Source organism: Tyto alba, unplaced genomic scaffold (genome assembly GCF_018691265.1).
Source record: "Tyto alba isolate M040663 unplaced genomic scaffold, T.alba_DEE_v4.0 Super-Scaffold_42, whole genome shotgun sequence".
NCBI lineage: Eukaryota > Metazoa > Chordata > Aves > Strigiformes > Tytonidae > Tyto > Tyto alba.
In genome coordinates, this window is record NW_024881318.1 from 15,368,682 (window position 1) to 15,396,033 (window position 27,352).

Genomic DNA, 27,352 nt, shown 5'->3' on the forward strand with positions numbered 1-27,352 from the left:
TAGAGGCAAGTGTCACATCAGATAAGAAAAGCAATGAGTTTTCCACAAGAAAAAAAAGCCCATCCCCAAAGCCATCCACCGCAGCAGCTGTCTCTGGAGTTATATACCTGCCTCTCTTCTGATCACACCTACATTTCTTATATTTATCCGCTCACTTATGTCCATAGCTGACAGGTTCATGCTGACAAGTCATCTCTCTGAGGGTGATGTCAAGCACAGCCTCCCCCTCTGGAACCGTCTCCTGTTCATCATCTTTCAACCCTTCCCACTCCTGTTCTTTCCAAGCCAGGCCCGATTCCCAGTGACAAGGGATAAACGGGTTTTAAGCTGCCACCACCATTAATGCTTTCAGCTCTGGAGGGTCATGGCTCAGTCCTAGTGCATCTTCCAGGACAGCAACCATCACACCCAAAGGTACATGAAGTTAGCAAGAAGATATCATCATTGCTTCCTTGCAGAGCAGCCCTGAAACCCTTCTGAGAATAGGAAAGCTGCTTGCTTAGCTCAGTGATATGAGAAAAACATTTCAGTGAAGACTGGAGAAGACTGTGCCTTTCCAGGACTCATGACACATGAGTCAGTACAGGTGGGAAAGGACAACCTGACACGTATCTTGCTGCAACCCAGTAACCTGGCTCCAGCCATCTCCTCCCCCTGCAGCAGCTTGGTACTCCTGTCTCATAGAAATCAGTCTTTAGCTCACAGCCTGCTTTGTGCAAAACTTTGGATTCCCAGAATATGAAGAGAAATTCACATTTACAGATTAGAAGAGACACTGTGAATGACTGCACATTGCAAATTGGTGTGTAAGGGCAGAAGCATTATAGAAAGAGCAAGAATAATGGGCACAAAATGTTCCTTGCTCGTGTTTTTTAACATCTCTATTTTTAATTATTGATGGCTAAACCACTGTTCTGTGCTAGCAAATGCACTGCTGGAGAGGCTGTGAAAATAACTACTGCTGTGGCTGAAGGCCTAACCTAACTCCTTGGCTGGGTGGTGGAAAAAAGTGACCCTATTTTGCACATTCCAGCAGTTTGCCAATTAGTTAAGTTCTGCTGCATCCTGACTGTGCTTCCAGATGACCTGAGAGCATGGGATGCTTGTGAGGCTGAAAATCTCACTCAGGATGGAAAGAGGCTCGTGCTGGCACTTTGGCATCACGGATAAATGACGAGGCACGAGGCTGATTCACCAAACCAGGCTGTTCCCACAGTAGATGAGTGGGGAGGGCAGAGATCCCTCCCAAACAGTGGGCTTGTTCTCTTGTAATTACAGCACAGTCAGAACAGCAAATTAAATGGAGATGCACAACCATATATTTGGCAACAAGGTACAGCCTTCTAAGTAGAGGCTTCACAGCTCAACTGAACAAAACAAAAGCACACAAAAAATGTTCTGGACAACCCATTCTGTAACCTCTGAAGTATTTATGTCTCCTAAGGCAACACCACCAACCTCTGTCCGAGTCTTTTCAAGCCTGATGCAATCCCTCTGAAAAGAAAGCATTCAGAGCCAGGGCTGGGGAGCGTTTGCTGTAGATGACCCTGGGGATGTTGCCTAATTACACATGTATGTCCTTTGGGGATCACACTTTCTACTGAGAGAGGCCAGCTCTGTTTTTCAGTGGCAACGGTGTGTAGAAGGCAATCCCAAGCATATTGTGCCCAAAATTTGGGGACAAACATGCCAAGACATACAGGACATGAACCAGTGAAATCAAGTGGGAGTCTTTCCATCATCTGTTATGGGTTTTAGATAAAATTGAGCTGACGGAGAAAATAAATAAGATGCAAAGTTGAGGAGGACAAGGCCTTTGGAAAGCCTATTGAAGAGGCAGTTGTAGCAGTGAGATGCTGCACATGACCATCGCTGCAAGGGAAAGGATTTTGCCTCCACAGAGGCTGGGCTCGGCCTGGGGAGGTTGAGAAAGAAGGCAGGAACCAGTGTGTGCAGAGGTGAAACTGAGTGAACTCATGCTCTGATTAATAAAGCAAGGAGGACAAACAAGCTAAATGATCTCTTCTGAGTCTGGGGATTAGTGACCTTCTGCTTAAGTCTTTGGCTCTCGAGAGAGGATTTAGGATAAAGCTCATTTCTTCACAGCAATTTATTTCTCAACACATGGCTAAGTCTGCCCATACCTTTCCTGAAGACATAAGAGAAGGGAAGAAAAACATCTCTTTCTTAGTTTCTTAGTCCTGTTATATTTTAAGGCTGGAATTAATACCCATGATCAGCATAAAATACAGCAGCCGTGCTTCAGAGGGGGCTCCAGGCTCCAGTGTACAAGACTTTAGGAGCACAGTGAGATTTACACTGTGTCTGAGAAATGTTAGACATCCATAGGCTTCCTCTTATTTTGCACAGGTTGAGCACACATTCACTGTCTCCCCACTCACAGCAGCTCAACTAGAGGAGAAAACCCCCAGCCAAAATCCCTACCTGCTGTTTATTTTCCATCCTCAGGACTCACGCGTCAGGCAGCTCAGAGGGCATGTCAGCGTACACTTCCCATCCATGCCCGTGATAACGAGCCCCAGGTCTCAGCTTCTGTGCCCTGATCCATCACTTAGCAGCATGAAGATTGGTAAGATGGTATAAAAAAGGAAACTAATTCAACTCCACAATAGGTTGAGTGTATTTCTTAGGTCAGTTATGAGAAATTTATTCCCTGAGATTGTATTTGGAGGCTGCAGACTCCAGGACCATTGTGTTTGTTTTTCTCTGTGTAGTCAGTGCTGTTAATATTTTAACAAGGAGCTCCCACAGAAATGTTTGCCCCTTGGCCAAGGGCAAAGGGCCAGGATACATTTCCATTTGTTTTCCTATTAAAACAAAAATATTTTCTTATGAACATAACCAAGGGAAGGCCCTACTAACACCAGGCAACACAGCTGCTTATACTGAGCAGCACTTTGTGTTGGCAGCACTTTTGCTTTAGGAAGGAGGTGAGGAAATACAGTAAAACAGAGCAATCGATCCACGCACACTGACATGCCCGGGAGGTGGGGGTGTGGTGACACAAAGCTTTCTGCAATGACCAGGGATAGTTTTCTTGGAGTGATTTTTCCCTAAGAAAAAGGATGTAAAAAGAAGATTGCTCTGTCAGGTGGAAAATAAATCCATAATAACTTCCAGAGAAACAAGAGCCCATCACAGGCACAGAAACCTGAAAAGCTCCCCTTCCACCGTAACACTGGCATTCATACACCTTAACACCCAATCCTACTGAAGAACGGATTTGTTATCAAAAACTTAAACTGAGGGCCCCAGCTGATGAACAGAGGGAGCACAGCCCTTGCTCCCCATTCCCACAGCATGCCATCCCCACATGCCAGTCAGAGTACCTGGAAGCGTTTTGAACACACTGATGAGTAACACGGTGCTACAAAATCCTGCGGATGCTATAAAGACAACTGTGGCCACCAGCACAGGGACAAAGTGGCCATGGCAAGGACAGCCGCCCTCCTGCAGTGGCAGTGTCTCACCACATCGTGGCAGGAAGTAGTGCCCCACGGAAAATGCAAAATTGGAGCACTGCACTTTGGTTTCAAGGAGTTACCACATTTGGTGGAGTTTTTTCTACAACAAAAAAATCTTTCTGTTGCAGGGGCAAAGTGGTTTATGATAAATAAATAAATAAATAAATAAATCTTTCAGTGCAAACTTCTGAGGAAGGGAGAGCTTAATAAAAATTGCCTTGAAAGGTGTGATCTTCTAAAACACCAGTTTTCAAACCACACTGTCAGATTTTTGAGCAGCTCTACTCAGACGCAGAAAAGGTCCCCATTCTCTGTTCCCGTCCTTTCAGCAGATGTACCACTCTGCATCTCCTTGCATTCTGGTCCCCTGACAAGGGGGCAAAGAAGAAGAGCACCTTCCCGGAGACCACTGTTTAGAGCAGAATTTGGCTCTGTGTACAGCCAGGGGCTGCAAATTGGCTTTTCCAGCACCAGCAGGGACTGTTTTGACATAGAACCTCAAGATTTCAGCCAGATGAGCACAGGACTGTTATTGACTGCTTCAGGCAAGCAGCACAAAGTGCTTTGCACATTTTGAGACCTGTAATTTGGTTAGACATTCAGTATTGTGCTCTGTAATCAGCTGCTAGCACTTAGAGAGAAGCAGGACTGTGTTTATAATGTCCATATATCACACAACTATTGATAGCATTGACCTGTTAAGAGGACCAGGACGTTACCTTCATACTTCCAGCTATCCTGGAGCATGTAGATGTGATGTGCAGTAGCAACAAGCACTCAGGAAAGACCCTGGCTTTGCTGGAAACCCCCAACTTCAGGTAATGTCAAACACTGGCCTTCAGTAGTGGCACCTGAGGCTCACTCTCCATTGCACATCCGATTTCCAAAGGTCTACCTCAGCATCTTTGAAAATAAGCTGACTTCCCTGACATTCAGCATGCTGTATCTTGTGCTGGGGAGGAGTGCTGGCAACTCCCCCAGGACACTGGCTGAGAGACTAAGAAAGCACTGTGCAAAGGTATGGCTGTCAAAACACTTCTCTGTTCATTTTTTGGACATGACTCCCGATTGTGGGTTAAAAAGAAGCCAACTAGTTCTCTGACTGTCTTCCCACACATGGCAATGTCTGGTCATTTTTGGCAATGAGGAACATGATATTTTGAAGCAGTGGTAGGGTTTCCTCAATGACAAAATTATAATAATATCTCATGTTTATACCACACTGTCACCACTTGTAATGTATCTTACTCTGCTTTCTTCAAAAACAGTTTGAATTTGGAAGTCTATTCAGCACTGATTTTAAAGATTAGATATACATGGTAGCTGTGTCCAAGCACTGAAGCTATGCATGATGAAATTCATAACCAAATATTTCAAACTGAATGATATTCATGACAAAATAATTCTTTTTCAATCCTCCCAGGACTTGCTCAATGAAGCCCCACTCAGTCATGCTCAAGAAATGAAGGATTCATCTGTCATCTGCAGGAATACTAACAGCATCCCTCCCGTAAATGAGTAATAGCCCAAAATGAGAGGAGTAGTTCCAAAATACATAGGAAGTTGTTGTCTGGGGGAACATAACCCATGTGTTTTGGAGATACAGTTGTATAGACAGAAGATAAATAAACATGCAGGATTTTGACTAACCTTTATTCAGTACTCCAATACAGCTCATTTCCCTGCAATTGTGTTTGATAGACACATACAATTTGCTAACTCTGAAAAGAGCAATAATTTTCCCTCAGTCACTAACATCACCAAAAATGCCACCACCTACATCATTCCTCTCTAATGTAATAATACCCTGTTAAGAGCTTTGATTATATTACTGCATAATGTTTCTCCAAATGAAAAGAAAGGGAGAAAAAAAGAAACAAGCTTAGTAACAATCAACCCATTTCTGTTGTTTACATGGAAATCAGGTGGAATTTAAATAGATAACGTTTCTTTAAAGAAGTCAGATTCAGCTTCCCTGGCAGGGAGAGACAGATGAGCCCTTCTGAGAAGTGGCGTGCTGCTCTTCTGCACTGTGTCTGACCCCACCACCGCTCTGAGACCTGAGGAACTGTAGGCACAGGACCTACACCGAGCAGGTGTCAAAAGAGCACAGTCTCTCCAGGGCTGCCCAGTCTGTTATGGCTCCTCTAGAGGCTGACCACATCCATAGGACAGCCAGAAGAAGGGACCACATGCCACTACCTCTCTTCGCCCGTTGTCCAGTGTATTGACGTAGCCCCTTGGAACAGGGAGGACTTGCATGGTGGGATGGAGCTAGAGGTGAGGTGACATGAGGCCCAGAGTATGTGAGCACATTTCTTGCTGCAGAGGTGGTAACTCCCAGGAAAGTGGCAGAGTCATGAGACCCTCATGCCAAATTTTCTACTGCCATGGAAATAAATCAGGAGATTCCCTAAAACACCAGTGTGGAGAACATGCTCACCAGGCAACAAGGGGTTGCTCTGGAACACTTGGCATGTGAGGAATAAACATGCAAGCACTGATTTTGCTTGCCCAATCCAATCTGGTGCTACAGGACAGTATTTTAATTTCACTGACCATGTGTAGGCTACACTGAGTACATCACACTGCACGTGACAGTACTCACATGCTTTTGTATCAACCTGGAAGAGTTCCTCATCCAGTCAGAGAATAATTAGGTGCACAGAGATTGAGCCAGGACTACTATTCAGTGTGCTGTCCTGCCCCAACGCCTTGAAGAGACAAAAGGGCTCTGCTACCACCACTGTAGCAGCAACATAGAAATACCCTAGGAAAGCTTATTTGAAAGCAGTCTTCCTGTAAGGCAAGCTCACATTGCCTTTCAGCCGATTATAAACCTAGACAGAATAATGTCCCTTCTGAGCATCCCAATGGAGAAACCTACTGAAGGACTCTCAAAGCATCCTGGAGCAGATCAGATGAACAAGGCAGTAACATGGCGTTGATGCTACCAGCCAGCTCCCTGAGGGGCAAAACCATGCACTCCAAACTGAGAGCATCCTTATGGTCCCAAACTGTCATCCATCAACATTACCCTTGTCCAATAGCTGTTGACAGTAAGTTATTCAAGGATGCTTTGGATGCTGAAAATAAATCAGCTTTTTACTAAGAGGTGTCCTAAATTTTGGCCTAAATTAGATGTAGACTATTCTAAAACAGGATCTTACGAACAACAACACTGGCCCCACACCACCAAAACTCTGTTTTCGTAATAGCCAAAAAAATATCTCAACTAAGGCAAATGGAGCACTTGGTTCTCATTAGCAGCAGTCACAGCTTGCTGGTCTAATAACAGAACATTCCAAAAGGAGCAAGCCTAAAATGAAGCCTTCAGGGATAGGATGAAAAGAACAGATATCCAAACATTTTGGACTCTACTGGATATTATCTTTCATTTTGCATTAACAATAAGATAACATTATTGCTGGCCACTGCAAGCAGTTCCCTTGGATTTTAGGAACAGTGACATCCGGCAAAGGGGAAACAGAAAACTAACTGCTTTTTGACACAAAACCTCTCAAATTTGGGGATGCCACCGATTGATACTGCCTCAGTACCAATATTTATACAGTCATTGAATTACAGGCTTGAAATTACAGAGGGTTGTCATAACATCTGCAGAGCCACAGCCAGGTTGACCCGATCAGCACCCACAGATCAAGGAGTCACTGCTTTTATTCTGCCATGTGGCAGAATCGGGAATGATGGTCACCCCAAACCACTGCTGCCTTCACTGCCTGCTGGGAGCAAAGGCTACGCACTTTGCAGGTTTGTAACTTGCAAGTATTATCTCCCCTGAGGCCTTTCTGGTTTTGCAAGCCCAACAACTAAAGCAGCGGGTAAATAACCAATGAGTCTTCCCATCAATGCTATATTCTCACTGGAAGAATCTGTGAAGATGAAATTTTTTTTTTTTTTTTTTTTTCAGTATACAGCTTATTTCAGTTAGAACATTTGTTGCTGTTGCAAATCTCACTTGATGAAGCAGTTTCTCAGCTGGTCTAAAATGGCATATTACTCCCCAGGCCCATAAAATGTGCTGGATTACCCAGGCTGCAGATCAACGGTTTCCTTTTAAAGGAGGGTCACTTCACTAGCATTTTATTTCCAAAACTGTCTGTCCCCAAGATGAACACCCTTTGACAATAAGGGGAGGATTTCATTCCCTTCTGTCCATTGAAATCTCAGGTATGAATGAACATTTACATCCTCATCTTTATCAGAGAAAGGTCTTTGCCTTTGCAAAAGGAAATTTGAGCAAGTCTGCTGACCCACAAAGAGCAAAGCTGGGACAATAACTGATTTTGCAGCATGCAGCAGCTGAAATAATAAAGCAAGAATAACCTATATCATTGCAAGAACCTTCATGTCTGATTTGAACTTGTAAAGGTTTCAAGCTTTCTGGGACAGGAGACAGCAAAACAGCAAATGCAATAAAATCAAAGGGAATTTATTAAAATTAAGTTGTTCCAATCTGGGAAACACAAAAATGTCTTGCTTTGAAAAAGTCTCAGACAACATTTAGCTGTCAAAAAAGCTTCCCTCAGCTCAAATGATTCAAGAAAAATAAGATGCACCTGCAAAAAAATCTTCCAGTTCTGCTGAGTCTGTGTTCATTTTTACTTAAGAAAACAGTTTTATCCAAACCCAGGAAGACTCCTGTTTTAGTGGAGACCCTCCAATGTCTACAACACACTATTTTTTGACACAATGACTCATCCAAATTTTCAAGTTCATGGGCAGATGTAGGCTAATTATTGATTTTCTTTTGTTACTTATTTTCTACGCATCTTAAGAAGGAACTCAGAGCTCTCCCAGAGGCTGGAAAGTGGAGGTCAAAACCTCTGCTCTTGGACATAGAATCAGCACCAACCACGACCTGCACCATGCACCAGGAGCGGTGGCCGCCAGTGGCTGCTCTTCCACCCTTACCTAGCACCGGTGACGTCCACACCAACCATCAACTGGCCGTTCAGAGAAAGGATCTCGTCTTTCAGGCGCACTCTCCCGCACTTCCCAGCCGGGCTGTTTTTCTTCAAGTCCGTCACCCAGATGCACCCAACGTCGAGCACTGGCCCCTTATGCCCCTTCCTCTTCTTCCCTCCCCGACGCTTCTCCCCATAGTCCCCCAGAGCAGGGATGTTCCCAAAGCTCAACCCAAGAACCTCATTTTTTCGCATCTCCTGGGCCAGGTACATGGTGCAGATCTCCGTATCTGAAGTCCCGCAGCTCCCTGGCTGCAGTTTGCTCTCGTCCACAGAGAAGTTGAGCTGGATGTACTCGCTCAGCTTCTGGACGGCCGAGCGGCAGAGCTGCTGCTCGGCCCCCTCGGCCCCCTCCCTGCGGCTGTTCTGCAGCCACTGGCACAGGAGGGGGAGGAAGACCCCAGCGTTGTCCTGCGTGATGGGCATTGCCGTCCCCGTGCATCCCCTCACAGCATCAGCCCTGGCCCCGATCGGCTACCCAGACCTCGGCTCCGTCGCCTGCCGCAGTCCCCTGCAGCCCCTGAGGCCATGTTGGAGTGGGGCTGCAGATCCAAAACAAGCCCCATCTAATCTCACCAGGACGTTTCTGGGGCTCCAACTGACCAAAAGCACAGTCAAGGCAGGATGGTTGGTGTGAATGCGTCGCAGCCGGCCCCACGAGAAGGTCGTTGGATGAAGCGGTGGGGAGTGTCTGGGGCTGTCTGGGTATACCTGCCGTCGGGGTCCCCACTCTACTGGGAACAATGTCTCCTTCCCACCACGGTCACCACACTGTCTTGTCCTGCAAGGGGGGAAACGGCATGGTTAGAAGTGCCAAAAACACTGCAGGTGTCCAACAGTCCCAGCCCAGCATCCTGCCCGGGGCGGGAGCCCAAAACCGGGCTTGCATGGCCGGAGCTGCTCTCCTTCTACGATTTACCACTTGAGGGCACCAGCTGCTCTTCTCAGCAAGGGAATAAAAGGTCACGATTAGCTCCTGACCTCCCCAGTAAAACAAGGAATTGATGAGCCGTGGGAGCGTTCCTGCCACAGCTCCAGGCCTGTCACCAAAGCAGAGGAGACACTCGAACCAAACCCACTCCGAGGACCACCTAAGGGGCACAGTGCAACACTGGTTTCACCCACGAATGAAGCTGGTTGATGCTGCTGCTGAAGGCAGCTCTGCTCTCCTCCATGCCAGTGTTTCTGGGCTGGGATAGGCTTAATATGGTCATTTCTCTGATTTAATTCCCCAGCAAGTTGCATGAGGCACAGGCAGCAGCAAACATGAAGGGTGAGGAGAGCCAACAGTGTCCCTCCTCTGGCTCCCAGCGGTGGCTTACATCAGACTAAACTTACCCCGCAGGTAAAGCATCTACAGGAGGTGACTACCCAGTTCCCTGGGACAAGAGTTGTGCAGGGGAATTCCCCGGTTCCCTGCAATTCGGAGAGGGAGGCACACAGGCAGCCAGGAGGCAGTGAGAGCTGGGGGTTAGCAAGCAAGAGGATGAGAAAAGGTTTCTTTTTCTAGGATCATTAGGATCTACAAAACAGGGAAAAACCCTGATTCAAGTCAAGGCTGGTTGATGAGTTTCTTTTGGGGTAGTTATTTTCTAGCAGCAGGGGCTGCTCAGTGAGCTGTGCACCAGGAAGGTAGAAGAGGACAACAGCTTCAAGCTTGCAGCCTGCACGTCTGCTCCTGCAGATGTGGGTGCAGGGTTTGGGTTAGGCAGATGAGGCTGTAGCAAGAGCCTGCAACCTCAAGAGCATGAGCATAAAGGAAGACTCGCAAAATACTGCTGCCTAGAAGCTAGATCCAAAGTGTTCTGCCACCTCCCTGGCTGCACGGCACTACCTAGATGGACAGGATTGACCCCAATGAAGCTCAGGCAGGGACAGGGACAATACATCGAGGCCACACATGATGCTCCTAGGAGGACCTCAGCATCTTCAGCAACAGGGTGATATTACACCAATGGCTGAACAGGGATGGACATCAACCTCAGAAAAGGTGAAACTGGACCGTTGCTTAGTGAGAGGGATTTCTGTGTTAGGCTCAGGGTAGGAAGCATAGGGGACCAAACCAGCAGAAAGAATAAAGTCAGAAGCAGTCTGGGCACAGGTCTAAAAAGAAGGGGTGATAATACAGTCACAGATTGACCAGGGAATTGTGTTAAATTGTATAAATATCTTAGATATCTAATGCAACATTGGTGAATATATTGCTTTTAACACAGAACTTAGTTCTTATTTAAGATCTCAAATTTAATTTTAGAAAAAAGTGATGACTTAACTGACATAACTGGAACTTGTTGTAGTAAGACATAGATCTGGAATAGTGATACAAAGATTCACAGTTTATATATGGATCGGCAGAGAAAAAGTAGAGGCCCATCTCTTGGTATACCTAAGATGATGCATATACTTGCTCAGAGGTCCACAACACAAAGGGAGGAAGAACTGCTAAATTCTCTGGTTAATAATAAAAGGGAAAAAACACAAGAAAACAAAACGTGGGGGAGGGTACAACAACCCCCAAACCAAAAAGATTAAACGGATCAGGCTACTTGATAACAACTGACTTAATGGTAATGGGAGAGTACAAGCATCAGATATCTGCTAGGAAAGGAAAACAGCAGGAGACAGAGAGTCCTGGTGCCTTTGGAGCAATATTCTCGCATAACTGCTAGGTCAAGTAATCTGTAGGGAAGTGCCTCCAGAGGGGGGTGTGTTGGGGGTAAGAAGGTGGAAGGATAGTCATGTAAGAGTGCCTATGAAATTATGAAATCTGCCATACTCAAGGGATTGGGGACAGCAAAACAGAAATGCCTGACTTCAGTACATTAAAAAAAAAAAAAAACTGCTAGGCAAGAATTCATGGAGAAGAGTTTAAAGGAAAAACAAATCAAGGTGAGCTATAGTTTCTCAAAGAAATAATATTTTGTGCTTAAAAGGCACAGCCACAATAACATCTCACTCAATGCAGAAGAAGGATCAGAAGACTTGGCAGCATCATGAGCTTTTCATTTACCTCAAAGAAAAGAAGAAAGAACACTAAAAGGTTATTGAGCAGGTGTTAAAATAGTATGAACACACAGGAAGAAATATTAGAAACATCAGGGCATAAAAATGAAATGAAACTTGTAGACGATAGACACACACACAAAAAAATGTTAACCTTTATATGTATATTAATACCAAGAAGATAGTCTGGAAAAGTATTGCTCAAATAGAGAGAAAGTTATTGAAAAATTACACTGAAAGAGACAGTGCTGGTTTGATTTTTGCTTTAGTTCTTGTTAAAATTGCCTACTATGAACAGGGGATTAGTACAGGTAATACTATGACACATGATCACTGAAAAGGTATACTATCCTCTTCTCTGCCCATTCCATGGTGAGATCAGTCCTCTGTTCCAGTCAGGTATTTCCAGACCATCAGGGCGGGACAGATCACCTTTTAAATTCCCTACCAAACCAGCTGAAGACATCTCAGATACCTGTCTCCTGCTCACCTGTGAGAATTCAGACAGGTAAGGTGCCAGAAGACAGGGCAAAGACAAGCTTGCCTTCAAGGGTAGAAGGAGAAGCAGCAAAAGGATAGCCACATCAGTCAATCTAGCTTCAATCCTCGTAAAAACTCTAAAACAAGCAAACAGTTTGCATATATGTGGAAGATAACAAAAATATAAGCAGTGGCAGATACAGAAGAGACAAGGAAAAAATAATATAAAATCAAATTAATTTCTTTTCATAATGGAGAATTTGTTAGATGTCATTTATCTGAGCTTTATTATAGCTTTTGACACCATCTCAAACAACTTTCTCATAAATATACTAGGGAAACATGATTAAATGAGACTACTATAAAGCCATACCCAGGGAGTAGTTATTAATGATATTCTGTGAAAACAGAAGGACACTGTGAGCAGAGCTCTGCTGGATCTATATAGTCTAGTTCTGCTCAGCACATTCATTAGTGACCTGGATGATGAAAGAGAGCACCCTTATTAAATCTGCAGATTACATGAAGCTGGGAGTGACTGCAGACACACTGGAAAACAGGATTAGCATCTAAAATCATCTTGACGAGAATAAAAAAAAAAAAAAAAAAAAAAAAGCATTGTCTAAAAATTAGGATAAGCTTCAGCAAGGACAAGTGCAGAGTACTACAAATGGAAAATCACACACAGATATGATTGGATAGGTGGCAAATCTTCAGGAAGAGATGCAGGGATTGTAGTGAATCATTCCTGTAGATAGAGTCTGGCTATTGGGGGGAAAAAAGGGTCATTGTCCTGGGATGTGTCAAGAGGGACAAAACCCACCAGGCATATGAAGTACCTCTGTAGCCTCACACAGGGCTGGGAAGGTCTCAGCAGCAAAACTGCCCAGTTGGTGCAGAGCTCTAACATGACTACCAGTCTAGAAAACGTGACTTATTAGGAAATACTACGAAAATGAGGGCCTGCTAGTCTAAAAAGGAGAAAGTATTGCAGGTGGAGTATAAGAACACAAGCTAACAGTTCTCATGTAGTTAAAAATGCTCCAGAGTTACCAGGAGGAAAAGATCAGCCTATTCCCCTTGCCCATGGTGGAGTAATGGATGTGAATCACATCAGGGTAGGTTTAGGTTAGCAGTCAGGTAACACTAATAAGTATAAAGAATAACAAAGCACTGGAGGACACTGTCTCGGGTGACTGGAGTCTCCATTACTCATGTTCTCTGCAGTGGGTTAGACCTGCCATGGAGCAATGATTAGAGCCAATCTCTCTTGGGCTGTAGGATAGAGTAGATGTCCCCATTTCAAGCTCTCTTACTTTTTTCCCTTCAGCATAATTTTCTGTTAGTGAGAGCATAGTGAGAGGTCATATAACGGGTAACATCCAGGGAGTTATGACAAAGATACCCTCAGCACTGCTTCACTAGCAAACATCGGTACAGCTCCCTGTAACCACACAGTGTTCAAAACCATTCAAGCTCTACAGATGAGATCCTTCAAGGCCCTTTTGGGCCTAATAATTTTAATTCTGATCTTAGCTGGTTAATTTTGACATTGGGTGGACATGTTATGGGCTGCCCTTTGCAAACTACTCCAGAGCAAGCACGCTGCCCCAATCTCCAGGCTGGAGAACTTGGGGGTTCTTGAAAGGAGATTACAGGTTTAACTCCAGAGTCTCCAAATCTCCTCTGCGTTGACCAAGGGCACAACTTGATGTCGACTTCAGCTTCCACCCTGCAATTACTTGGGTAGGCTGGGGCATTCAGAGGCATTTTCATCCCACACAAAACTCATCCATCATTCATTGAATGACACTGCTGGAGGGCTCTCCCCGCTCCATGCACACGTGTCCCTCCAGAGATAAGAGGATGATGGCCCACTCCACCCCACCAGAGACAGGCAGCCTTCAAAACCCCATTCCTCCTCCCCACAGGAAAAACTGTGGGAATTGATATGCTGCAGGTTGCCTGTCTATGCCCCTGAGCTCACTGCAAAGCCGTGGCAGACACTTAAGATAATCATATAGATAATTATACAGTACTTTCAAGGGATTTTATTTTTTCAGACAAAACCTTCTGGCTTCAGAAAAACCACTCTTGACAAGCATAAATAGGAAATACTCCTTCCGGATGAAACAGGTGGCGCAGCACTGAGCTGAACACCTCTGTGCTGGTGAGAAGAGCAGCTCAGGCTGTTCTATGCCAATGGGAGCAAAAAATAGAAAGGTGGCAAATTGTTCATCAAAGGAAAAAAATAGATCTGCCTGATAAAAATGGCAAACTCAACAGTAAGATGAAATTGATTTTTGCTCTTTATTTCCACTGAAATAGACTCAAGACCCACGTGAGAAAATTTACTGGAGTTGCCACCACCTTGCTGACTTTCTGTAGGTGCCAGACCTGCCAAACCATCCCACCGTCTCACATGGAGTACAAGACTCACGTACAAAAGACTCTGATTTTATGCCCACCCTGGCATTGACACTTGACTGGAGTAAACCAGGCCAGCACTGAGAGTGGGCAGCCCTGTGGGCACATAGGTCCCCTGTCCTGGGGACAGGAGTCCCTGTTCCTGGAGACAACTTTCCACCAATGAAGTTTTGTCCTCATTGTTGTGAATCCCTCTGGGGCTACTGATTCCCACTTTCTGGCCAGTGATTTAACCTCACAGCCTACCTGAGTCTCAGGAAGTGTGATCTGTTGAGATTTTGGATAAATAAGTGCACTAAAATTTTGCAACTAGGATGTCTGCTGGCTCAGAACATCTCAACTGGAAAGATACTGGGATGGGAAATCCCACTCAATTTACTGAGTGCAATATGGAAACAATATTAGCCCTATACGAGTAGCAGGGTCATGAGGGAGCAGAGACAGCATGATCACTCAGTTTGAGGAGGACCCTTAAAGAAGGTTACCCCTTTGTGGGCTCTCAGTTTAGAAAGACCCTCAGCATGCTGAGTATTGCTTTGAGAGCTCAGATTTACCCTCCTCTGCTGCACAGGCTGCACCCGTAGCCAACCCACAGCACGGGACAGGCACCCTCCTTCACAGGAAGGTGAAGCTTTTGGATCAGATGCGTTCAGAGGATCAAAAAGATGCTGAAGCAAACACCTTGAAAAAACATGGTCCCTATTCACCCAGCAATGCCTACAGCCCAAGTACCACCCCTCTCCATCCAACCACAGAAACAACCAGCAACCAGAAACAACCAGCAACAACGTGGCTACAGCCTGCCCAGCACAGTACATGCCTCCCAAAGATGTGCCACCACCACTCAGTGAGCAGAGCAGCCTGGTCCCTCCCTGACCAGCCACCAGGATCCTGCTGGAAATCATCAAATCCAGCCCCCAGAAATCACAGCAACTCTTTCACCCTCTACTCCAGAAAACTCGTTGAATTTTAACTTGAAGTAAAGAGGATTTACATCTTTGTTATTTTGCTGGAAAGCTGTCCCACTACATGGCATAGTTGGAAACAGTCTGTATTCCAGCTTAAATGTACCATAATCAGTTTATAACCACAGACAGGTAGCTTCTACAGCTCTCTGCTCTTCTTGGTTTTTATCAGTTCTTCTCACCTTCATCCTTGGAGTATTTACGGCCAGAAAAATCAGCCTTTACCTGCCCTTCTTCCACCTAGCACTCTTACATAAGATGTGATCTCAAAGGCTGAATTACCACCTGCATGAACGAACCGGATATCTTCTTTTCCCTTCCACAGTGAAAGTTTTTAGTTATGGCTCAGGAAGTAACACACTTTTTCCTTCATCTCCAGCCCTTTAGTTGAAAATACTGAGTTAAACATAGGTGATGGAGGTGAAGAGAGGTTGCTTCTTATAGCCTTTCTTATGGAAGAGCAATCTGAAATGATTGCTTATGGAAGAATAAGAGTATTTTCATTAAATGACTTGAGGCTGGAAGTGTCAAACAGCATATATGGATATTCAGAGCATAAATGCAACTTTTTTATTTTCTGACATGCAGATCTTTTTCTTCCTGCATCATCCTCAAAGGAGTGATGTAAAAAGCTCCAAGAGTCACTTTCTCATAGGGGGAAAAGGAAATATAGAGGGTCATTAAAATGTCCCATTACTAATTTTTAGAAGGTGATTTGTGCAAATGGCCAACACGTAATCCTCCAGGATAACCCCTCTGGCATTTCCAGCCCAGCCTAAACCTCTAGAAAAAACTTGCATACAGTTATTCCAAAAATTCCTCTCATCCCCTGAGTGAGATCACTTTATAATTGCTTTAAAGGTTATGTTTGACAGATACTGTTAATCTTTTATATATAGATGAAGGCATTGTACTTGTTTTCCTAAAGTCATCTGGGCATTTCAGCACCAGAGAAATAAATCCACTACCAGCAAAAGACATTCACGTACTAATTTCTATTCAAGTGTACCTTTCATTTCTTCTACTTTTTACTTAGCAACTAATAGCAAAAAAAGTAACAATGGGGAAAAAAAACCACCTAGGAACTGCACTGATGTTTTTCACTATAAGACACAGTATTGCTGAAAGACTGTTTTGTTTTAACTGTCCAAGGTCTGAAATCCTTCAGGACAGTAGCGAAACTGTTTTATTCTGGATTACCCAGTAGTACAAATCAGATCTGGGTACACAGTTATGCTTCTTCTGAATTATCCATAGTGCACATTTACAGGTCAGCTTTATGCCATTCATAGGAAGACTACTGATATTTGATCTGGCAATACAAATTTAAATCTTTCACTGGCATGCTTTGAGAGATTTTGAACAAATTTGAATTGACAGTGAGTTTTATAGCAGTCAGCATTTTGTATTCCATGGCTTCAATGCTTTTAATCCAGCTGCAGGAGCCCTAAAGCTGGATTTACTGCACAGTCAAACTACAGCCTCAGGTTTGACCTCAACACAAGTAATCAACAGGAATTCAGGGACATAAAAATTGGGATTTCTGTTCCTTAACACCAGCTGAATCCTCATCTGAGCTTGTCACCATGGGCTCCCTTTCTGGACAAAGGAAAGGAATGGGCATTCTTACGAAATGGTTATCTGGCCTGTTGTAAATCTTTATATTCAGTCTAGATGCATGACACCTTTCAAGCGCGCTTTTTGTTCCATTGCCTGGAAAATGTGTGGCTAAGTCAAATAAAGACATCTGAATATGATCAGATGGATCCTACTCTAAAATATGTAGCTAACCAGACAAATTGAGCACAGAAGAAAAATCTAATATAGACAGTTGACAGTGGCAAACTCTCTGTCAAATCCTGAGGAAAAGTTCCCTGCAATGCTTCCTTAACTACTTTGATTTTCAAGTATTTATGTTGACTACATCAAAAATCAGAAGATCTGTGCAAACATGTGGACTTCCTAAACCAAGCCTAGTAATTGCCAGGATGTTTATAGTATCAGCCCAAGCAAGCCCTGAGAACAGAGAACAGTACACCAAAAGAGCAGTGAAATAGTCAGGCATAGAAATGCAAAATTTGTGCAGGAAAAGTTACACAAGAAAAGGGACAGAACAGTTAGGTAAAAACTTAGGCATATACTTGGATTTGTTTTGAAAAACTCAGCATCAATATGATAATGCACACAAAATAGCTGTCTGCAGGAGGTATTTATTTACCAGGTGTTCTTATAGTATCTGAACCACTGGCAATTAGTAAAATCTCCAGTTGAGGAAATGGGATTGTCCCCATTTTTATAAAGAGGGAATAGAGCTACAAAAGGGTATGCTTTCCATATAGCCTCATCTAAAGTCTTCCTGTAGCCACAATACCTCTGGAAAATTTTGCCAGCACCATAAGTGCCCTTGCCAAGCACCACTTGGGGCACCATGTCCTCACACTAAACATGAATACTGGCAAAAGCCACTGCTTGAGAATGCGCAGCCCTCCTTCCCTTCCACCGCTGCTGTCCTACCCACTGCCTGTGCTGCTCTGCTGTGCGCAGGGAAGGCAGGGCGAGGCCATCCCTTCCCCGGGCAGTGGGAGGGGAGCGAAGATCCCCTCATCCCCTCTGTCCTCACCCCAGATCATCTGTGCACAACGTGACACCGCTGCAACACCAGATTGCAGGAACGGGTGGTTTAACACCCCTGTAAGGTCTACAGAGGCTTCCACCACTGGTATGACCTCAGAGGCCATTGGGCATGTCCTCTATAGCAGCACCACTCAGGAGAAGTTACCTCAGCTCTCACAAACCAACCATTGCCCCTTGGTAGGAGCTGCTTGTTACTTCTGGAGCCCTGAAGCCATCCACTGCCTCCTTCACCCTTATTTCTATGTCCATACAACAGAAGTGAGCTCATACAAAGAGACTTATTTCCAAAACATACCATATGAAATTATACCGGAATTCAGGGTTTGTGATATCCTGGATAAGGAACATGATGGGATTTTACTGATATTACTAAAATACTATGAATAGATGGATGCTGAAAAAACATTTGATGTATGTCAGTAGGTAGCAGTAAAACTTGGAAGTGTGGCATTGACCAAAGGCTCCAGCTACCACACCAAGGTCAGGCAGTACAAGGCCTTCCCTCACTGCATGTCGCTGCAGGCGTGCCTACCATCAAGGGGCTGATGTCCTCTGGGGACAGCAAGTGTGATGCCTTTTAGGATGGTGGGGCAATCATGCAGGTGGCCCCGATCTGAAAGGAAGGAAAGCCAAGGCCAGTCATGTTGTACATAGTAAGAAAATGCTGAGTCAGGGCCATGGTGATAAAACTTCACGGTTTTTGGTCTTCTGAACATTAAACAACTAGGTTGTTTGACCTGCTCAGCTTGGTAAGGAAACTTCCGAGCATAGTTTTTGACCTGCCAAAACTGCTGTGGTGTGAGGGGAGATTCAGGGACAGACCCAGCAAGCTTTTAAACTGGAAAGACTGCCTGGCTGTAACTAATGGACTGTATTTTCCACCATCATTCAAATGAATTAAAAAGAAGACAGCAGGGGAGGAAGCCATCCATTATGAATGAGAGGATCAAATCTAAAACTGTTTCTGATACGGATAGAGAAGCCCTTCAGTACGATCAAATTATTATCTTTAGTTCTCACCCCCTTTTTACACAAACTGTCTCCAGCAGCCAGACTCTTCTCCAACTCCAGGTCAGGTGGGACAATGGAAAAGCTTTGCAATTTTTAAATGACTTTTTAAACCTTTCCAATATTCTTTTACATTGAATGTACTTTGAGTATTGAAGGAAGATAAGCTTGACTTTCTGCATTCATTAAAACCAGAATGAAATTACTTATTTCAAAGACAAGACTTAAAATCAGCTTATTCTCACATGATCTCATGTCTCAGACTATATCAAAGCAAACTTCTATAGCTGTCAGATAATATAAAATATCTATCTACCTATGACCCCATAAAGACTACTCAATTTTGTATCAGAACAGAAAAAGCTTGCTTAAGGAAACAAGTTATTGCAAGCTTGTTGAATGATGGAAGAGCTACATTTAAAGTTTCTTAAATAACGGCACACATACAATTCTGCAATTGTTCAGCATCCTCTGTACACCAATATGCCTAATCATCCTTTGGATCTCTTCCACTTGCTGAACAGTTCGGAGCTGGTGCTGGGGAGCACCACTGTGAATTTTCAGAGTATTCAGAATTAGTTTCTGACATCATTTATAGAAGCAAAAACCTGGAGTAACATAATTAAAGTCAGTGACGCTTTTCTGGATTTACTTTACAGTTGTGTAACCACAGCGGAAATCTAATTTTAAGTATGCAGATTGCTAGAAACATCCCCTTCCTGAGGTTTTAAATAGCATAGCTCTCTCACACACTCATATGCACACAGAGAACTAGTCAAAACTACAGACATATAAGTAACAGTAAGATTTCAAACTTATATTTAGGACCCTAAATAAGTGACCCAGTTTTCAAAAGTACTTACTAATGTCACCTGTTCCTGTATGACCTTGAAATAAGAACTCATAGACCTACACCTCGATAGCCAAACCCCCAAATTTCTCAGTTGCAAGGCTTTCTGAAGAAAAGGACTGGGCTTCTATGTAATGCTTTGAACACTCCTATAGGAATTTACTGCAGACTCCAGTTCTTTCTGAAAACACGTACATAAAATAAGAGACAAAAAATGCTTTGTAGATCTATAATTATTTTTAAATGCTTGTACTCTTCTCAAGACCTTCCTGTGGGAAAGTCCTCTGTAATAATTATTCATAAAACAAGAAAATGCAAATAACATGTTAAGTTTGGACTACATTGTCTGGAGGAGTCATGAATCCAGAATTATAAACAAACCACAAACATCTGATGTTCTAATACTGCAACTCTATATTAAAAAAACCAAATGTGCCTAACAAATTGTTTAAATTAAATTTTGATAAGCTCCAAGAAAACCTACAGCTTAAAACCCTGCAAACTGAATACAGTTGGAAGATGGACTGATGTGATTTTACTGTGTTACTGGAAAGGCCACAATTTAAAAAAAAAAAAAAAAAAAAAAAAGAGAGAGAGAATAAGAAAAAAGCTGTTTTCTATTATCTCTTAAATCTGAATTAAGACCAGCAAAATTATTATTACTACCAGATTTAGCAAGAGAGATTTCCACATCATCATTCCCTAAATCCATGAATCAACTCTAATCTAACCTGAGCATCGGAAATAATTATCAGCCTACTATGAGGGCTCTCAAGCAACTTTACCAAGCAGAGCTTAAGAAGGGACTTTCAGAGAAGATCCTTTCTATCTCAGCTTTGCCAGATATCATAACACTGCTCACTTACTTATCATCACCAATGGTCTCTTTCACTTCCCAGTGAACTGCATCTCCTTTAAACCTAAGGATGTTCAGATAACAGTTTGCATCTCTATCACTAATATCCACCTGAAGGCAATAACTGCATTTGCCTTCAACCCTACACAGTCCCACTTCACTCATTCTCCAAGAAGGGTCACTTCAGCTGTATGAAGCACTTGGACACACTGGCAGAGCTCAGCTTTCCTCCAGACAGCCCTGACAGGCTATCAAGAGCACACATGAAGCCAACTGCCCACCACTATCTTCGGGAGTGCATTTGAAATTGGGACATTGCTTCAACCACAGCCAGCAGCATGGTGCACCTGAAATGCAGGATTTCCACAGCTGAAGGGTCAGTCTCTGCACTCTGCAGTTTTAGTTTAGCTCCTATTCCCACTCTCAAGTCAATGCAGAGGTTTTTGTGGCAACAAGGGCTCATCTGTGATCTCTGAAGGACACAAGCCACTGAACCATAACCCTGCCATTCCTGCCTCTGTCCTCTTAACCTCCAGCTGAACTACAGCAGCTTCCCAAAGCATGCATGACAGACTGCATTTTTCTTTCCCAAATTGAAGGTTAACCCTGCTGGTAGAAACTCACTGGAAGCAACGAGCTGTCACCATTCAGAGATAAGATGCTGCTGATGCTGATGCTGACCATAGCATCCATTTCCTTCTGTCGCCAGACATCTCAGAACAGGGATTTGGGAGCCTCAAACTAACACACAGTCATCAGGAGCGGACATACTGTGTTCAGCTGCCTTAACAACACCAAGGATGTAAGCAGTGCTCACCAAGAAAGCCTGAAAGTGTGAGATCAGCCCAAGCCTCCTCTGATCTTCCCCAGGTGATGTGTGATCGTGCGTTTAGAGGTGGCCAAATTTTACAGCTGCCCCTGAGGTTTCACACAACCAAGCCCAGCATGGTCCTCTGGTTCCAGCAATAGTTGGACAGGCTAAGACACTGCAGCCTTTGGTCCCGTTCTTCTCAGAAAGCTTTTTTGGCTCACTGAAAACTATTAAGAAAAATAAGGGGATAGTGCAGGCTAAAGATAGAGCAAGTTCAGCTTGTTAGAATGTAAGGGTTTTTTCCATGTTTTTGGCAATTATTAAGTATTTTCTGCCAGGGCTGTAGGACCTACACCCAACCAGTAGAGCTTGTGCTCTCAGGATAACTTCAGGAGATGCTTGCCTCCTGGAAGTCTCCAGACAAACTTCAGCAGAGTCCAGATGTCACAATCCAGGTACACACCGTGCGATCATCGACTTCACTCTTCAGTGACCCCTGTTATCACTGTGTATGGGTTAGGAAACTAATTTTTTACCCATTCACACTACATATGATCTCACTGAATCTTCACACAACCTGGGGCAGAGGTTTCAAGCACAGAAGTTGCTGTCATGATAATTCTCATGTATCTCTTTGGTGCTTTAAAAGACTTCAGTGTTGAATTGAGTCCCAATTGAAAATACATAAATATAAATTATGGTCTAGAAATAACGATTCAGTGCTTTACCTAATCACATGTTTTTATGCAATCATCATCTCTGCAATGACAAAGAGCAAAGCCTGAAAAGCAAAGTCTTGCCTTCAGGCACTTTAAATATTCAGCTTTCTGAGCCAATGTTCTTACTGGGCTGAAAGAACAAAATAACAAATCCATTCAGAGCAAATACACTTAGTAATCTTTACCATCCCATACATTAGTGGTATATTAACCATACACTGGACTTACAGAAGCATCATATGCACTTTCATGTATTACACTGTTCAGATGTGTGTAACAGTAGATCATATTTAAAAGAAGCTGGGCAGACTTTCGGAGACATGGCAAAGATTTAAGAACATGCAACAAGCTGACATCCCCATGTAAGTTCTCATCATAATCACTTTCTGTAATGGGATGTAACCACTAAAAGAAAAAGACACAAAACAGAACTACCATACACTCCCATTTTCCTCCCAAACCTTCAACCATTAAGCTCAAGCTTCAAAGTAAGTGTCATTTAAAGCAAACTTTTTAAAACTAAAAAAAGTGCTACAGCAATGTTGGATTCAAATACTATAAATTAAATGCACATTTTTGTGTTTTGTTTTGCTTTGTTTTAAAAATAGCAACAGCAGCATAGGCAAAAATCCAGATATTGAAAACTAAATTAGTAATCCTTCAAACACTTAAGCAGCTATGTAATACAGCTCATATCAACAGACTTACAATGCATCTGTTTTATCGTGTGCTTAGTAATACACTTGGGATGAGGAGCCTAAATATGTATATGTTGTCACCAGAATATTCCCAAAGACTGTATAATATATGTTCAATATTCAACATGTATTTCAGTGCAAGAAAATCCAACCCACCTCTTCATACTTGAAAACCCTTTTCTTAAACACTTTCATCTTCAAAGTCATCACAGCATCCCAAGCAAGATATTAAGATGCTGCCAAAAAGAGGGATTTGATAGCCACATCACTGCACTATGTATCTAAGCAAAAAAAAAACCAACAGCTTTAGTGCTATGATGATTAATGTTTCACGATGAGAAACCCCCAGACAGGGAAGACCCAACACCAACAAGAAAACAGAGAGAAGGAAATACTCTGAAATTGCAGCAAGAACCACTTGTCCCAAGCAGGAAAGTTCATGAGGAGTTGCCAGCAAACATTGACAACACAGCAGCCAGGAAAGCCAGAGCACGATGAAGTGTTGTTCTTCCCACCCAGTGCCAGACAGAGTGGGTACACCCTTCCCTGCTTTGCTAGCCCCACGTTCTCTAGTTCTGGCAACAAACAAGAATGGACCTGATTAAATAGTGGCTCTTTTCAAATAGTTGCTAGCATGGTCCAGTTTAGGCCGGGTAGGTAAGGAAAGGAGAAGCAGGGTACCACACATGATTTTAAAAAGACCCAATAAAACCTAAGCAACCACCACCTCTAAAATTAAAAAAGGAGGACAGGTGACAAACTTAGAAACAGTCACCTGCACATTGATGGCAGTGGGTGGCAGAAGAGGATTTGCTCCACCGAGCCCGATCTATCCTTGGAGATGCAGATGGAGGGTGCAGCAACCTCTGCCTCTCACTGTATTGTTCAGTCATCTTCAGAGATCCTCCTAAATTAGGTCAAAACTCAGTGGAAATCCCAATGTGTAGAGGGATTTCCCCAAGGCAGAGGCGAGAGCACCATGGAGACCCTGCACTGCCCTGGCTCTCCCAGGTACCCCAAGCAAATCTGCAGCCATCAGACATCAGTCTGTCTCAGAGCTCCACCCAGGCGCGAAAGCAGGACTGTAACACCTCAAACTCAAAGTAGTGATGTGGTGGCACCAAGAAACCATGTGGCAACATCAGCTTTATCAGCAGCCTCAAAATGAGCTGGGCTGACGTCTCCAATGACAACTTCAGGAGGGCAAGGCCCTCTTCTGTCTGTCTTCAACTACTTTTATTCCATTAATCCTACCAAAATATGCAAGACTGCCTTCAGACTACTGCATTACTGCATATTTTGGCTGACAGCTTAGATGATACCCAGGGCAGGAACCATCCTGTGGCCATGCTGTGTGGAGAGGGGCAGAGACAGGCCACAATCCAAACTTCACCCCCAAAATTATTTCATAGGAAAACATGCTGAATAAGACCACAAAAAAACAAATCAGAAATTATATTTACAAATTACAATTAGAACAGCACTCTTATTACCTGGAAAAGGAAATTCTCCTTTAATTCCCTTTTTTATTTTTATTTTTACCAGAGCCAGAAGAGCTCTCTGTTGTTGCAAAGCATAGAAACTCATTTAATTATCTTCATATCATCTGGACAACAGCAACATGACAGTCCTGTAACTCTGGGCTTTAACAGGTAAACCAATTTGGTATCATAGCATCTATTTCATATATTATAGCACAACAGTTTGTAACTTTGGTTTCACTGACTTTGTTCTGTCCCATGATGAAATGCTGGGCAAGTATGTATGTATCAGTATGGCACTTTGTTTGTAAAAGCTAATTAAAAATACATATATTTTTTAAAGGAAATATATGGAAATGACTTTGGAGGCCTAGATTTTAAGCTTCTTTTGTTTTTTTGACATCTGTTTGCTGAGTACATATAATTTCTCCCTTTAATTATTTAAATGTCCCAGTGTTTTTCTCAGAAAAAGAAAACTAAAGCCAGATGCCCAGCCTCAAGATGGAAAACTCTAAAAATACAATAGAGTTAGTCAAAAATTGGAATTCTCATCCATTGGAAAAAAACAGTATTTTAAAGAGACATATTCACTGGAAAATCAGATTAAAACATCTGTACAGCTCTGAAAGTTCTAGAGAACTATACTAAGAAATCCCCAAGTATTTCGTTTTCTTTTGCCCTTAAAAAGCTGAAGATTTTGGGTATCCAATACTGTTCTTGCAGACAAGGATGGTGATCACACATCCTCATTCTGCCAGTCCTCTATCTGATGGAGAAAGCCCAACGTGCATTGCAGGAGGCAAGCCAGAACAGGAGATGTTGCCTGTCATGAGGAACAACACACCACACAAATTGCTACTGCAGACTTTCCTGTGAGGAATAGATGTTTTACAGACTCTCTACCGACAAAACACACTGATAGAAATTTCTCACCGCTTCTACAAAAAGCTTTCAAGTACAAACCGTAGCAGGAATCCAATAAGGAAAAAAGCAGAATTAAAATAGGATTTCTTAAAACCATAATCTGCCAAGAGATACCTTGGATTACTTTTCTTTGAATAGGCTCAATACACTAGGTAACAATATTTAAATAAAAAAAAAAAATTAAGCCCTTGTTTAACCCATCTCAGCTACACATCCCCAGGGATCCCAACCCTGCAGCCCTGCTAAATCCTCCCGGGGATAGGGAGGTTCCTCATGACTTCTCCTCCTGCACTGAAATACTATATTTGTACATTTGCATCTTAAAACTGCTCATCTTTCATTAAAAATTAATTTTATTTCACACACACACCAAAAAAAAAAAAAAAAGATGCATGCAAGATTTCTGGAATGTCATATGAAAGGGATAAAAATAAAGCAGACCAGCTTCCAAAGCAGAAATACAACACTTGGAGAGGAAAAAAGGTGCCAAAAATAAGGTTGCTCGGATACATTATGTTGCAGTTCATAATTTTAAGATGCAAGGAGATGTGCAATGTTTAGTTTTAGCCTTGTTATCCACATGGCCACAGCTCATTAGAACACCAGTCCACCCCATGGGCCCTAACCAGCCCCTGGAGGGGGTGTTGCAGGAGTGCAAACTCCTTCCCCAACCTGCTGACCACCCTCTGACCTCAGCTCGGGGACTCAGGACCCCAAATGAGGGACACCAGCTTGGTTGCAGCCCAAAGCAGCTACAGTGCATTCAGGCAAAATTACTGCAATGGAACTTAATGAAGATCAAGCAGGCGGGCACCAGTCTGCTACTGCTTCAGACACCTTGGGAGCGTGAGCTGCAATGCTAATCTTTACACTTAACACAGAAAAGGCTTTGGAGAGCAGAGATTTATTTAAGAGAGCAAACAGAAATCCAGCCAGGCTGCCCTGTTCAACTGGCATGCAGTGAATCTAGAGCAGGACCATGCCCTCAGAGAGGGGTTTTGCGTTCTCCCCCCACCAAACAAGTCCCAGCCTCTCCCTGGCACACACCAGACACCAGCTTCCCGGCCAACTCCCCGCTCCCCTTCCCTCTTCTGCCCTCTCTTCCTACCATCATTATTTTGGGATGTTGCAATCCAAATCTACCCTGCTCCAAACACTTTCAACGCCTGAAAAGCCCCACCAGTCTGAACCGTAGCAGCGGTTCGGGAGCCTGAAGGCAGGATTTCCAATCCCCTGGAAAGGACATTTAGAAACCAAGACCCTCACTTTAAGAGCAATGATTTCTAAAATGCATAGGCAGCCTCAGCAAACTTCAGACTTATTTTGAGAATCACTAGACTAGAAGCAAACCTCATCTGGCACTGGGAAGTAAAATTTTTTATTTTTTTTTCTTGGAAGCTACACAAAACATTCATTGTCATGAGGGTGGTGAGAAAGTAGAAATTCAAAATCTGACAATCATCTAGCTACAAAAAACTTCAGAGCCCAACCGGGTCATCACGGCTGAGCAAGCTTCTCGCTGCGGCTTTGGGGATGCAGTGTCCTCATGTGCTCTCTCATCCCAAGGATGCAGATGGTGGCTGGGCTGAGGCCGGTCCCCTTCCACAGCTCTGGGGGATGGAGGGCTGGTGGGTGCACACAGCCAGGCTGGAGACCTGGCCACACAGGCACTGGTGCTTGAGAAAGGGAAGGCACAGGACCACGCACCAGCAGTAAGCGGGATAAGGATCCCTCCAGTAGACTCGTTTTGACCTCTCCTAGGTCATCAGAGGCAATTACTGAGCCCCAGTTATCACAGCTCAGCTGACTTGCATGAATTGTTACCTGATGCAAACTCCACTGTGTGCCTGAGCCTGAATTTCACCTCCAAACATAATGGTTCGCTCTCAAGTCACCTCTATTTTTTATTGCCTGCTGCAAACCGGGTTTCATGCAATGCTGTGAACAGTCTGTTGGGGATATTAGGTTTCAAGGTCTTGCTAATCAGCTTTCCATTGAATAATCAGTGAAAAAAATCTTCCTT

General features: G+C 43.5%; 1 protein-coding gene across 4 annotated transcripts in view; it reads right to left on the reverse strand.

Moving 5' to 3' along the window:
• The window catches only part of PDZD2 (PDZ domain containing 2), a 202,687-nt gene that overhangs the window by 130,850 nt on the left and 44,485 nt on the right, over positions 1-27,352 (reverse strand). For all 4 annotated transcript variants that reach the window (XM_042804486.1, XM_042804484.1, XM_042804485.1 and 1 more), the window contains exon 2: positions 8,421-9,254. In XM_042804486.1, coding sequence (XP_042660420.1) covers positions 8,421-8,899 — 479 coding nt within the window. In that variant the 5' untranslated portion in view covers positions 8,900-9,254. The remainder of the gene's footprint in view (positions 1-8,420; positions 9,255-27,352) is intronic.